This window comes from Bos indicus x Bos taurus, chromosome 5 (genome assembly GCF_003369695.1).
Source record: "Bos indicus x Bos taurus breed Angus x Brahman F1 hybrid chromosome 5, Bos_hybrid_MaternalHap_v2.0, whole genome shotgun sequence".
Classification (NCBI taxonomy): domain Eukaryota; kingdom Metazoa; phylum Chordata; class Mammalia; order Artiodactyla; family Bovidae; genus Bos; species Bos indicus x Bos taurus.
Window position 1 is genome coordinate 40075605 of NC_040080.1, and position 14875 is coordinate 40090479.

At 39.2% G+C, this 14875-nt stretch overlaps 1 protein-coding gene across 1 annotated transcript in view; it reads right to left on the minus strand.

Annotated features, from left to right (window-relative positions):
* Positions 1-14875, minus strand: part of TMTC1 (transmembrane and tetratricopeptide repeat containing 1) — a 311926-nt gene that overhangs the window by 13673 nt on the left and 283378 nt on the right. The window contains exons 14-18 of the mRNA XM_027541632.1: positions 6946-7048; positions 4756-4891; positions 4006-4150; positions 2939-3076; positions 1502-1624 (exon numbers count right to left, since the gene is read on the minus strand). Of these exons, the coding sequence (XP_027397433.1) occupies positions 1502-1624; positions 2939-3076; positions 4006-4150; positions 4756-4891; positions 6946-7048 (645 nt within the window). The remainder of the gene's footprint in view (positions 1-1501; positions 1625-2938; positions 3077-4005; positions 4151-4755; positions 4892-6945; positions 7049-14875) is intronic.

Genomic DNA, 14875 nt, shown 5'->3' on the forward strand with positions numbered 1-14875 from the left:
CCTGAACAGATCCATAAATAACTAGAATCTGTCCATCACTCCTCTACTTCAGTTTGAAGAGAAAGAAGCAAATGTTAAGAAATTGTATTGCTAAAAAGTTGCTAAAGTTAACTGAAGAGTATGTTTTGTGTTAATTTTTATCAGCAGAATAAAGTGTCTATTTCTTATTCTCTGTATGACCTTGAATAAGTTAGAAAAGCTCTGAGTCTCAATTCAGTCATAAAATGAAGATGATGAGCATGTCTTTCTTATATGATTGTTGTGAAGATTATAATAAGTATGAATTATACGTTAAAAAACTAACATTGTAGCTGCTATTATTAGCCAATGGCTTTACTCCTACTCTTCACAAATCAAGCCATAATGACTATTTAATCCATTAGTCAAGTAACTAGAAAATACTTTTGTTTTTAATACAATATATAAAATACAGACAGATATAGATATCATATAAGTACTCATACAAATGATCATGTAAGTTATAAATAATTAAAGAAAGACAGCATTGAAAGTTTCATAAGGCAGAGAAGAATTTAGTTTCTGCTCAAATAGGCCACCGTTTCTGTTTTAACATTCACATTCAAATTAGTTTCTCCAAATATCTTTACGTGCTTTTCCAATAATATTTAAAAGCCACTTACTATTTATTTTCAAAAACAATCTTATCATTTGAAATTTCACTTTTTTGCATAATTTTATGACTTCCTTAATTATAACCTGTGGCTTTATTGAGGAAAATATATGGCACTTCTGTAACATTTCATTATGCTTGTAAATGTCTTTTTATTTCAAAGTGGGTTATCAATTTCATTCCAAAGATACACACATTAACACCGCTAAGATGCAACATACTATGTTTTAGAACACAGAAGGAAGCAGTCCTTTCCACAAGGAAAATGCAGTCGAAATAGGGAGCTAACCAGCGCTTATGCATGTGCACAGAGGGAAGAGGAAGGAGAGGATTGGAGATGGAGAGGAGAGAGAGAGACTCCCAACACAATATATGATGCTTTCAAGTCACTAGATGAAAGGATGGTGGGGAGGGCTCCCTGAGGAGACACAGGCCTGTGTCGGTAGATGAGCGGGATTCCGCAGGGACTGGTGGATGGGGTGGACAGTGTTACAGGACATGTGGAATGCCAAAGCTCCTTGGGGCATTAGTCTAGCTGAAACAGAGGGTTACTGAAGGCAAACAGAGCGCAGAAGAGTGAGAGAGAGAGAGAGGGGAAAGCTTACTAGAGGGCAAAATGTGGAATGCTTTAAACCTCAAGCTAAAGGTGATAATTCAGAAAATAATGGGGAGGTATTGTAGAACTCCTAATGGTCAAAAACCAGAGGCTCAATTATCAAAAGAAATAAACTTACAATGTCAATTAATCAGAAAAATCACTCTACCAACATGCCATTGATCTTAGCTTTCAAAGTATATATTTCATTAAAGATTGAGAGAGTATTAATTTTAATCCATGAATTTAATAACAATTTTATTAAGTGTTAATACCTCAAAAGCTTTGTCCAGGAGGTTCTGCTCTCTCAATTGGTTTCCTTTTGTGAAAAAAAGTTCAGATATAACTTTTGGGTCCTTTGGTTTCAGCTTGAGAGCCTTGTCTATAGCATCAAGTGCCTGTATAGGTTGGAAATTAAGACACAATAAGTATAGATTAGATAAAGAAAAACTAACTTAAACAATATCTTCCATTCTTTTTGTTTTTATGTATTGGCTAGTGTGGTGAGTGATGATCAAAACACATTCTTCATCTTATCTGATGTTCTCACTGAGGAATAATGCAGCCCTGACCAAATAATTTCCCTATACTCCAGGTTTCCTATTTATTCCAATGAAATGTCCCTGATCACTTTACAGGAACATTGTGTGATCCTGTTGAAACAGCATCCGGGGTTGGATGTTTTGCCCCGGCCACATGTCCCTCTGGACCGCTCCAGCAGCCTCATCTTGGGCCTGGTGCTCACTCTGCCCCCAGCACCCACTACCCACCCACCCCTGCAGCCAGAGATCCCTTCAAGGCACAAATCTGACAAGCCTTTCTTCTCCTTAAAGCCTCACAGCTTCTTGCAATATAAGGAAAAAGTCCCTTGTCCTTGTCCCAAGCCTTAGGATAGAGTGCCCAGCAACCTCTGTGGTTACATTTCACACGCCCCCTATTTCCTCAAGCCCATCCTGCAGACAGGCCATTCGCTGTTGATTGGGGCCTTTTCATGTGCCTTTTCTTGCTTGGAATGCTATTCACTGCCCTTTTTTGTTTAATAACTCCTATTTGCCACTCAACCTTCAACTTCACGTCACTCTATAGCGAACCCTACCACCCAGACTATTCGGGTTCCCTGGACATGCGCGTTAGGGACCATGCTGCTCTTCATGACATCGCTGGACACAACTGTAATTCTGCACTAGTTTTGTGATTACTTGTTCAACCTTTGTCTCCTCTTCGATTGTAAACTCCAGGAGGACAAGGGAAATAATTTTTGTGTTCTTTTTTTCCCCCAACACCACTTTATTCCCATTTGATAAATATTTTGTTGAATCAGTTCATGAATCTACTGGTTATGTGACTTAAAAATGAAGATAAACAGTGCAGTTGTAATACAGGGCCACTGACATGCCTTAAAAGGGTTGTTATAAGGATTCTATAAGATATATTTGAGGGAACATGCAAAGTTATAAAACATACCAATGTTAGTCTTTATTGAGTTAGCTGAAAACAAACTGAATGACACCACATAAAACCTTCAGACCCAGAACAAACCAAGAAAACAACATTTCAAGGGGTCGTCTAAGCAGTCAAGGAGGTATCTGTGCAAAGTGCCAAGGGATAATGTTCAAGACTGCTCGCCCTTGTGAGAGTGCAGGCTGGAGGGTCATCAGCTACACCCGATTTGTGCCGTGAACACAGACAATTCCAAACAGTGTGCTCTCTACCTTGTCGTGCTGCTCCTGCTTGCTGTGGATGGCGGACAACAAGCGATAGCATTCAAGGCACCCAGTCTCCTCTGACACAATGTGACTGGTCATCTTCTCAGCTTCTTTTGTCTGTCCTATCACGGCCAAAACCTGAGCCTGCAAAACCACACGGACCTTGGCTTAGATAGCACTTGGTTATCATCTTATCAAAGAAATCATTCAGGGAACATTTCCCACAAAAGTGCTCAGCATCTATTTGTGACACACAGAGAGGGCTGACTTATCACAGTTATTAATAACAGGCTTTAGTCTTCTGTTGTTTGTTTCTTTATGTAGGCATGTGCCTGCATTTGTGCATGCATGGCCGGAATATCAAAGTCATTCAATGAAATGGCTTGTGCCTTTTTAAAAAAGTGAACTATGTGAAAGAGAAATATTTCCCTATGGTTTCAACAGAACACTGTTTTTAAAACAAGAAAACAAGTTTGTTTTACTGTAAATCTAAGGAAAAGGAAGAGTAATGATCCAAAAATTGAAATAAAAAATATTGCCAATATTCATTTTCCTAAATTTGATACCTAACTGTTCTGTGGTTATGTTAGAGAATGTCCTTGTTCTTAGAAACTGTATGCTGAAGTATTTAGCAGTAAAGATTAAGAGATTGATAATCTCACATAGCTCAGGAAAAAAATAACATGTATTAATAATATGTATATGCACATACATATCTAAATATGCACATGCATACATGTACACATACACATACACACATACATACTCGAGACGTGATAGATGCATCAAGGTGCTAAAAATTTATCAATCTGGGTAAAAGAATGTGCAGGATGCTATATAGAATTCTTGCAAGATTTTGTAGGTTTGAAATGATTAAAAAAAAACATAAAAGTGTCTTTAGGGTCCATGTGTTTGGTGAATGGGTCTAACATTGGTTAAATATGAATATTCATTAAATGGATATAGTATAGCATTCTAGTTCCCATTACGAGGCTTACTAATTACAGCTCCCTGTATTGCATGCCATGCATTTCTTCTCTTCTCCATCTTCTTTCTTTCCTCTGTCTACTCACCAGTGCCAGGCGGAGTTCCCTTTGGGAAGGCTGAAGGGCCACGGCTTCCCTGTAAGTCTGCAAAGCCTCTTCGTATCTGCCAGTGTTGTAATACAGCGCTCCCAGAGGTGACAGTATCTCAGTTTTGCGTGCTACCTGTAGGGCGCTGAATTTTGAGGAAATAAATGGACATTTTTCTTCTAATAGGTACATTTCCAAAGGTTGAAATTTAGATTCAGGGACCACTGTCTATGGTTTGAGACTCTGTTCCCACCTGGTCTTTGTTTTTATATCAAGAAGAATGTTAAAAAAAAAAAAAAAAGATCATGGTGCCATCCTCTGACTATAAGAATGTTTCTAGTGACCTAGCAATACGTAAATTGGGCCCCAAGGATCTTTTCCATTCACCGAGATAGGCTTGTTTTGATGTATGAAAGTTTTTCATTCAGATCCATTTTTAAAACTGTGATTTTTAGTTTGGGTTGTTAAGTCCATAGCTTCAGAAAACAGTGGACTAACTAAAATGAGAATTAAACTCCAAACTTGGTTTAGCACCATATTTTAACCGGCAGGCAAAAGTGTCATTAATCAGGATATCATTTATCCTCATAGTACCATTTATGGTACTGTTCTCTGGAGAGGGGAATCTGTTTTGCCTGCATTGGCAAAATTTGCTAGTACTCTGAAAGAATCTGTTCCAAATAACCAAGACTTTGATGGCCAACTGCAGGAGCTTTGGGTGACTTACAAAGTGAAAAACAGGACCTTTACCGTTTGTACCACTCTTCAGCCACACTGTTGTCTCCCAGTGACCTGTAGAGCCTCCCTAGGTTCACCATGGCCACATGATGGCTTGGGCTAAGTTTGATGGCCTGTTGGTAATGGGCCACTGCCTTCTCTGGAAAGCCTGCAACCAAAGGCAGGTTGGTAAGAGCAGAGCATGCCTTAGTTATAAAACAGACCAACTCTTTTTCTTCCTTTTTAACATATGAACTCTTTTAATTTCTCCTCTGGTGATGATCATTCTTCTTGCAGCCATACCATTAAATTATTCACTTTGTAAATTAGCACACATTTTGGCTTCTTGCCACCACCTAACTTTGGACCATTTCACTGTTCACTTTCACTTAAAACTTATTTATTTTATTAAATATATTATTTTCATCGAAGTGTTTTCTGGCTATTGCCCTAGCTGATAGGATGTTTTGAAATTATCAGTGATTGGTATTTACACAAGATATTGTTGCTTCTCACTACATGCAAAGTAGAATGTGCTATTATAGAAAGAAAACTGTCCTGAGGCAACTTCTGAGGGTCTATTACAATTATTCTACTGCAACCTAGTGACTGAGACACTCCTTTAAATAAGGCAGCTGCTATATTTTGAAAATATCTTTTTAAATAGTATGTTTTGGTTTAGATGGTATTTATTGAATGGGACTTTAATAATAATAATAATACCAACTTGCATTTGTCCAATGCACTGTATATTTTAAAACCTTTTAGTTAAACAACCTCATATGATTTTTGCAGATGTTTTGATCCTATTTAGCTGTCTTTTGAAAGCATTTAGTTCCCTCTTGGGATTTAAATGATATTAAAAAATATTATCACTTTACAGATATAGATGCAGAAGTGCAAAGACATTAGGAAACTCAACAAAAATCCCAGGACAAGTGAGGATAAAGGCCAGAACTAGAATCAAGTCTCTGGTATGATGAGATTCCCCAAAGAAACTTCCTTGTGAAATTATGTGTAAGTGAATGAATTGTGGAATAGTCTAAAGTTCTACATGGTGTGTTTACCTGCACAGACATCTTCTCAAGTCTATCTTCTTTGAATGTAAGTTTGACCAGGAGGTGCCAAAAAAAACCTCTGCATGTGTAAGGGTCTATGTATAGGTCACAGGTGAGAGGGAGAATAATACCAGGACAAAAGCATGAATATAGTGGGAGTGTGGAAAGGTACACAGTGGTTAGTAAGATTTGGGGGTTGGGAGTTGGGGTGGGATATTTTGTTGTTGAAGTAGAAGGAAGAGGGCTAGATCAGGCCAACAGGAGGTCTCTTCTTCCTTTTTGGTAAAATTTTTGATACCTAATTGATTATTATGTTGCTAATGAACCAGCAGGTGGCACCATGAAACAATTTTGAAACAGTTTTACATGCAAAAATAAGGGATGTTTCCTAGGTATATCAGAATGTAAATTTATGTCCTATGGAACAGAAGAGCTTCAAATATCCTAGAAAATAAAAACCCTCTTGAGCATTTCATATCGACAAAATAATTAAAATTGAATTTGATTGCAGGGAAGGTAGTCTAATAGTTAATGAGAACAAAGTGGTGCTTTTGTATTAAATTCAAGTATCTTTTCATCCTTTCTAAGTATTCATCACATGCCAACAGTATGTGGGAGCGCAAATGATAAAGAAGACCGGATTCCTGCCCAGTAAAGTTTTACATTAAATGAGATAAAGCAAGTATATTTTATATAGCACCTGTTCTATAAGAGTATATCAATTATAATGGAACAGTTCCTTAGTATCACATAAGGAACGGTGAAATAATTCTGGAGACTTTTAAATCAGCTGTAGAAAAGTATTTACCATCTGCCAGTAAATTGATTCAGAGGCAGTTTCTGCATCATTGTAGAGAACAGTTCATCATTATAGATTTATAAATTTGTATAAGTGCTATTCAAAGGAGACAGCTACTCATTAAATCATCAAGGCCACTTTCTGGCCACCTGGGAAGTTTTCTTGAACGATCTGACTATAAGAACTGGGCAGATTTTACCAAACTGAGACTGAAGATTTAGAAAACTGACAGCAAGTACAATGGGACGGTCAATGTGTTTCCTGCCAAGCCCAGTGAGTTCTACTTTTGAAGCATTATTTGGGTGGATTGCCACTTAGCTTGTTAGATAGTATTATCTCATCTCAACAGGTTCTCTTTAATCTCACCAGTATCAACTAGGAAAACTCCATAGTTGTTGTGTAAGTCTGAGCTGTCTGGGCATTTCTTTATTCCAGCCAGGTATATTTCCTCAGCTTCTTTAAATCTCTCCTTTAAAAAAGAACAAAGAAAAATACATGAGAGAGTTTTTTTCTTTTTTTAAATCAGCAATAAACTGAATAACAGAAATAGGAAAAGCAGAAAATAACTTACTGAACATCTGCTATGCAATAGGCACCAAGATCAAACACTACTTACATTGAGTTAAAGTCAGTGTCAACTGCACGGATATCAATGATATCATACTTGTGTTTAGTTCCTTCAGCACAAACCAGCTGATGTTTACTAAGAAGCAACATCTTGGATGTGAGAGTTGGACTATAAAGAAGGCTGAGTGCCGAAGAATTGATGCTATTGAACTGTGGTGTTGGAGAAGTCTCTTGAGAGTCCCTTGGACTGCAAGGAGATCCAACCAGTCCATCCTAAAGGAGATCAGTCCTGGGTGTTCATTGGAGGGGCTGATGTTGAAGCTGAAACTCCAATACTTTGGCCACCTGATGTGGAGAGCTGACTCATTGGAAAAGACCCTGATGCTGGGAAAGATTGAGGGCAGGAGGAGAAGCAGACGACAGAGGATGAGAAAGTTGGATGGCATCACCGACACAATGGACATGGGTTTGGGTGAACTCTGGGAGTTGGTGATGGACAGGGAGGCCTGGCGTACTGCGGTTAATGGAGTCGCAGAGTCAGACATGACTGAGTGACTGAACTGAACTGAACATCTGAAAGGATTTGCCCTACAGAAAAAGCTTCAAAGCAGATGTTTGAAAGGATGCCTTCCATCCCAGCAACTCTCTGGATGAAAACAGGTGATCCATTCATATAGGAATGTCTTCTGGGCTGGGTGATCTCACTGGGAGACAGGGTTATGGTGCTTGTTCAGCCGCTAAGTTGTGTCTGACTCTTTGTGACCCCATGGGCTGCAGCATGCCAGGCTTTCCTTTCCTCCACTATCTCCTGGAGTTTGCTCAAACTCATAGGAGGCCTGGCTAATTGTCTATCAGCTGCATTTGCATGGCTAGCTCTCCCACCTATACTGTATGAATTTGGGGAGAGAATTTTTTGAAGGAGGTGGGTTGGAGGTTGATGCTAATTATAGGAGGGCTTTGCCTATCCTTTTTTAAAAAATATTTCTATAGCTTACCAAACCATTTGTTACTTCCCTTATCACTCTCCACTTTCCATCTCTGAGCTGCATCCTTCCGATAGGAATACAGGGTCCCTTGAGGCACACCTCCAACTCCTCCCTTTGTGGCATGGCCCACATCAGTTGCCACAGCTTCAACAGATCTTCTTCCAGGTGCTTTGGTTTTCTCCTCTAATGATCCACTTTAACATACTTCAATAATCCTGAATTAGCTTTTAGGCACATTTTCCACAACCATCTGAGATTGTCATGTCACACTTTCTTTTACAATATAGAAGGTAATGGCTAATTAATGACTCAAAGCCACTCAGGTTCTAACAATAACTCACAAGTAAACCACTTCCTAGTACTGCTATGAATGTCAGGTGAAAGGCAATGGTTTGGCATAAAACACAGAGCAACTTTTCCTTTCGTATGCTCTGATCATGGACACTGTCCATAATTTTATCAGAAGTTACTACTACTAAGCATTCAAACAGACACAGGAAAAGGGAATTACAGCATCATTTTTCTCAGACATGACACCTTAAGCTTGTGACTAAAAATGCCCTGAGTACTGAACAAGAAGTCAAGACGTCTAAATCTGATTTGACACAGAAAGGCAAAGACACTTAACTCTCGGTAGAATGACCAATGCCATCTCTCTTAATCTACATACTTAAGTACCATTTAGGGAACAAAGTGTGGTTTAAATTTGGCAGATTTCTCTTATTTGAAGTGCAAATCCATAGTCCAGCAAAAATGGATTTCCATGTTTCTAAAAATGTGTTTTCTAACTGCTAAACTCAAAAGAATTGTCAAACTAAAACAAACAAAAAAAAACCTCAAAGATGAATGAAAAATCTCAAGCTATCTCTTTTCAATCTATTGAAGAAAAAAAACTTAATGAAGATATCACCCACTGCATGTGTGCATGTTAAGTCGCTTCAGTCGTGTCTGACTCTTTGCCACCCTATGGACTTAGCCCGCCAGGCTCCTCTGTCCATGGGATTCTCCAGGCAAGAATACTGGAGTGGGTTGCCATGCCCTTCTCCAGGGGACCTTGCTGACCCAGGGGTCAAACTTCATCTCTTAAATCTCCTGCATTGGCAGGGGGGTTCTTTACCACTAGTGCCACCTGGGAAGCCCCATCACCCACTGAAGGTCTCACAAATTGGTGAGTGTACATGTGTATGTGTTAGATGGAGACAGGCAAGTCACAAATTACATATGATCCCAATTGAATTAATAGAGAGTAGTATTGGATATTTATTCATTTGCCCATTCATTCAGCACATGTTTTCAGTAATTGCTATAGAAAGCATAGCATAGTGATTAAGAACTGGGCTGCCATATGGAGGTGCCTCAAAAAAGCTAAAAATAGAGTTGCTATATGATACAGCAATCCAAATCCTGTGCATATATCCAACCAAAGTATAATTTAAAAAGATACATGTACCCCTATGTTCATAGCAGTGCTATTTACAATAGTCAAGACATGGAAACAACCTAAATGTCCATTGACAGATGAATGGATAGAGATGTGGTGCATTTATACAGTGGAATATTACTCAGCTATCAAAAAGAATGAAATAACATCATAATGCCATTTGCAGCAACGTGGATGGACCTGGAGATTATCACACCAAGCAAAGTAAGTCAGAGAAAGACAAATACTATATGACATCACTATAGTATGTGGAACATAAAATACAACACAAACGAGCATAACTACAAAAAAGGAACAGACTCACAGACACTGAGAACAGACTTGGTTGCCAAGGCAGGGGAAGGTGGGTAGGAGAGAAGAGGAGGGAAGGAATGGGAGTTTGGGATTAGCAGAAGCAAACCTTCATATATAGGATGGATAAACAACAAGGTCCTACTGTATAGAACAAAGAACTATATTCAATATCCCATGATAAACTAGAACAGAAAAGAACATAAAAAAGAAAAAGTTATATATATATATATATATGCTTCCCAGGTGGCACTAGTGGTAAAGAACCCACCTGCCAATGCAGGAGACATAAGAAACATGGATTTGATTCCTGGGTCAGGAATATCCCCTGGGCAACCCACTCCAGTATTCTTGCCTGGGGAATCCCATGGACAGAGGAGCCTGGTGGGCTACAGTCCATAGGGTCAGAAAGAGTTGGAGATGACTGAAATGACCTAGCACACGTGTGCATGCATGCACACACACACACACACACACATGACTGAATCACTGTGCTATGCAGCAGAAATTAACACAATATTGTAAATCAACTCTACATCAATAAAACTAGAAAAAGGAATTGGGCTACCAGTGCTTGGCACATGGATTGGAATCCCAACCCCGCCATTTACTGTCCCTATGACTTTACTTCCCCTCTATGTTGCCAAGTGTAAAGGAATAACCTATTTCAGAAGGTTGTTCTGAAGATTAAGTGGATTAAAACAGTTGAAGCCCTCAGGACAATGCCTAGCAAGTAGCACTTTGTCATGGTAGCCTCTACCCTTATTACTACTACTAGGAGTAGTATTTGTTGAGCACATTTAAATACAAAGATGGCATTAGTATCAAACACTAACACTGGTCATAACACAAGAAAATCGAGATTTTAAAGAAATGGTTACCCAGTTTCAGATTAGCCAGGGCATTGTTTCTCTGGTTGCCTCTAAGAAATTGTTTACTGACCTCTGAATCAGAGATGATTAAAAAAATTAAAAGGAAGAACATTCAGGTTACTTACTCTTTCTCATATAGGGTTAACTAAAGGGCTTTGATGGGAAATGCCACGTGGACAGCGTTGCAACACCTGATATGGCCACAGCAACAATACCAGGGAACCTGGGCTCAAGATCGCGTGCACTTACCTCTTTACTACACTGCTCACATTGAATTGTATTCCGTAGTTCAGTTGTCTTTGAGCTCCTTCAATAGACGCATTTTGTTTCATTCCTCCCCAGGTCTTGGGCATCTGTCTCCCAGGGGTATAAGTAGTAGCACCACCCATGTGTCAAGTATATAGCAGAGACAGAAGAGTGGGTAACAGACAATTCTACCCTCACAGACAAGAAAGTGAGATTTGGGCAAGAGGGAGACACTGTGATGGCTGGGAACAGTGTCACAAAAGCAAGGTGCTTGGGAAGCAAACAGGAGTGACACCCAGACTGGTGTTTAATAGATTCTCTACACCTGCCAAGATCCAAATGCCAGGAAATGCAGGTTACCATTAACTCCAGCAACTGTATAATATGAAAATGTGCTTGAAAAAAATCTGTGCTATTTGAGATCTTAAAAATATCCTTATAACTAAACTGTGAGAGAGTTGAAACATATTTTTCCTGAAAGGAATAAAATTGATGTCCTCATATTCTAAGTTGCTGAAGTCAAATACAAGAGCTTTCAAGTGCAATTACTGTTGTGCCTGATTTAATTTTACTTTCCCCCCACATTCCTGGCTGCTCCAAAAAGGCAAAGAGATCACCTTTTTCATCTAAAATCCATTTTTGGATTTATGAGCTGGGTCTCCACTAGAAACGCAATTTTCAAAGTCCAAAGAAGTAATGTGATTTAAAAGACCATCCATGTCTAGAGAAAGTAATCACATTCCTGTGCCTTTGGTATCCCCAAGGGCAGCCTCCAGACTCGGGTTCTATGAAAAATGTTTTCAATATCTGTCTTTCTTGTCCTTTCACTTGACTGTAAATTTCAAAGAATGATTAACTCCACTTATTAAAAAACGTAAAGGAGCCACCAGTGCAGGAGAAAAATGCTTTCTAGGTATTTATTTAAAACAAATTTCGCCTTCTCTGGAAGGGCAGTGCATTTATCTTCAAAAGCAGTATTCTTAATCCCTCAAGTTCAGTTTCATTTACCTCATCTGGCTAGATGTCCTGACCTAAGCTGATCACTCCCAATCTCTACTGACTTGTGACAGCCAGAGGAAATGAATATAAGCTATTTATAGGACAACTTTAATTTAAAATGTTTGTGACCCGGAGAATAGTTCTGACAAATAATATGGCCATCAGAGTCCCCAACCAACCACTGCCTCAGCATGAAATCAGCCTTCGAGGACAGTGGTTAAAAATGGGCAGCGTGCAGCCATGGGCCCCACTCCAAGGCTCAAAAGAATTTTCAGTGGGGTGGAAACAAAAGAGCCCAGGGGGAGAGATAAAATGCTGTCAACATCTCCACATTGAACGTGCTGTAATTACCGACGTGGCGTGCTTTTTACCTCAAGGAAGGGAAAGTGAGAAGTAGATCTGAAAACGGGCCTTTTGTCATTTACTCTCTCAGGTCAACTGATATGTCTGGAAAAGATTTCTTATACTTCAAACTGCAGCAACCAGGAGAGCAAATGGACATGGGCTCAATGCAGCTATCTTCAAACTTCTGGTTTGCACTCTAAAACTTACTGAGGACCCCAAAGAGCTTTGTTTATATGATGTACATTTATGAACATTTACCACAACAGAAATGAAGCAGACATTTTTCTTTAATAAACTGATAATAAACTATATTTACTTAAAATAATAAACCAACAACCAATAACACATTCATAAGAAAATATATTTTTCCAAAGCAAAAAAAATTCAGTGAGAAGACTGATATTATTTTCTATTTTTCCAAGTATTTTAAATATCTGGATTGATAGAAGATAGCTGGGTTCTTATATCTACTTTTGCACGAATCTATTTCTGTATGTTTTTTAGCTAAAGTATGTGAAGGAATGTGGTGTCACACAGACATTCAGTTGGAAAGGGGAGTATATTTTCATATTCTTTTCATGACTGTGAATACATCATGTAGCCTATAAAAAATTACTATATACTTGGGCAAGAATGAGAGTAAAAAAGGCAAATTACCTGTGACTATTATAAAAACTGCACAAACCTTCTTGGACCACAGGGGGCCTAGTCAACCCTTTGTGAACAGCTGCTTAATGAATGGCCTGGAACATGTTCTTACTGTATAGCAGGTGTAGGGTGTGACGTTCTAAAGTGGTGAAAGACCTACAGAGATGGAGCAGGAAGGTTGTGCGCTCTGACATTACGGCCGTGCGTCTGGTCTGCTTCCCACTACTCTGACTCTGACCAATGATGTGTGCACACAGATCTGCCAGGGATCTCCTCATTAGCCAAATGACTATTTACCATTACAAGACTGGCAAATGTAGGACCATTCGACATTTAAATTCATGTCAGTGACTTCTCCAAGTAGCTCTTTAAAACACAATGGCTCAGAACACAAAGCAGAGATGCCTCTTTTCTCAGCCTCTTCTTTGCTTTTATTTTCTTTGTAAAACAGTTCTTCCCCCATCAGTCACTGACATGGACGTTTATGAGAAAGATGCTGCCAATATTTTGATGTCTAACACTCTTCCTCATTTGACTGAAATGAATCAATTAACTTGGCATTCCTCTTCACCAAGGAATTTGGGCATTTCTAATCCTCAATTTTCTCCTTACCCAGCAGACTGTGATCAACATTACCCTGTGACAATTTAAGAAAGAAATGATGACTTTAAAGATGAAATGCCAAGAATCAAAAAAGCTAAAATATGACAAATGTGACAGTGTGTAACAGTCAACAGACCAGGAAAAGGGTGGCCAAAGAAACCACCCCCACCAAAAAAAAAAGAAAGACCAGAAAGAGTGGAAGGGGAGCTACATGTTCATGGAATTGCAGCTTTCTCCATTTCCAAACTGGAGAAGGCAATGGCACCCCACTCCAGTACTCTTGCCTGGAAAATCCCATGGACAGAGGAGCCTGGTAGGCTGCAGACCATGGGGTCGCGAAGAGTCGGACACAACTGAGTGACTTCACTTTCACTTTTCCCTTTCATGCATTGGAGAAGGAAATGGCAACCCACTCCAGTGTTCTTGCCTGGAGAATCCCAGGGACGGGGGAGCCTGGTGGGCCGCCATCTATGGGGTCGCACAGAGTTGGACACGACTGAAGTGACTTAGCAGCAGCAGCAGCAGCCATTTCCAAACGGTTCTCCTGTTCTTCTGTCCTCATTCTACGTACTTCCAGGCACACAACTTTGCTCCCCAAAGAGGAAGGAATCATACTGTTCCCCACTGCACAGCCCTCACCTGGTCTAATTTCTGTAGCCAGAAAACTTTTCCTAATGATTTTTTATCTCGTTGATATCTATATGTTCTTAAGGTACCAAGCTGAATTTCACTCTTTGGCCAGTGATCCTCTCCCCAAACACCCATTGCTCACATGAGATCGGGTCCCTATGACACTCGCACTGGTACTCTTTGCACACTTGTCACAACTGGGTGAGGTGTTGGGCAGAGGGTGGTAATTATTCCCCTAAGAGTATTCTTCCCTTTTAGACTCTTAAGTTCCATGAGTCAAGACCCATACCTTGCAACTTCTTCTAATACTTGGTGACACTTAAGTGCTCAATAAATAAGAATTGAATACTTAAATCGATAAATTATGTTACGGTTCAGCTCAAGGTGACCTGACCATACATGCAATGGTATATGTGTCTGAATCTACCCCAAAGATGACACTTGTCAAACAAGAGAAATTGACCTTATTTTTGATCTATACTTCTAATTTATATTTTATTGTTCCAATTTTCTTTCCATTCTTGTATCAGTTAAAGTCATATCCCCAGACACTTAAAGAAACATATTTTAAGTGTTATCAAATTAATTAATTGAGTTTTTCCATAGGCTGGCAATAATTTACAGTGATAATGTTATAATTTATAGGATGATAATGTTAACTTTATTTC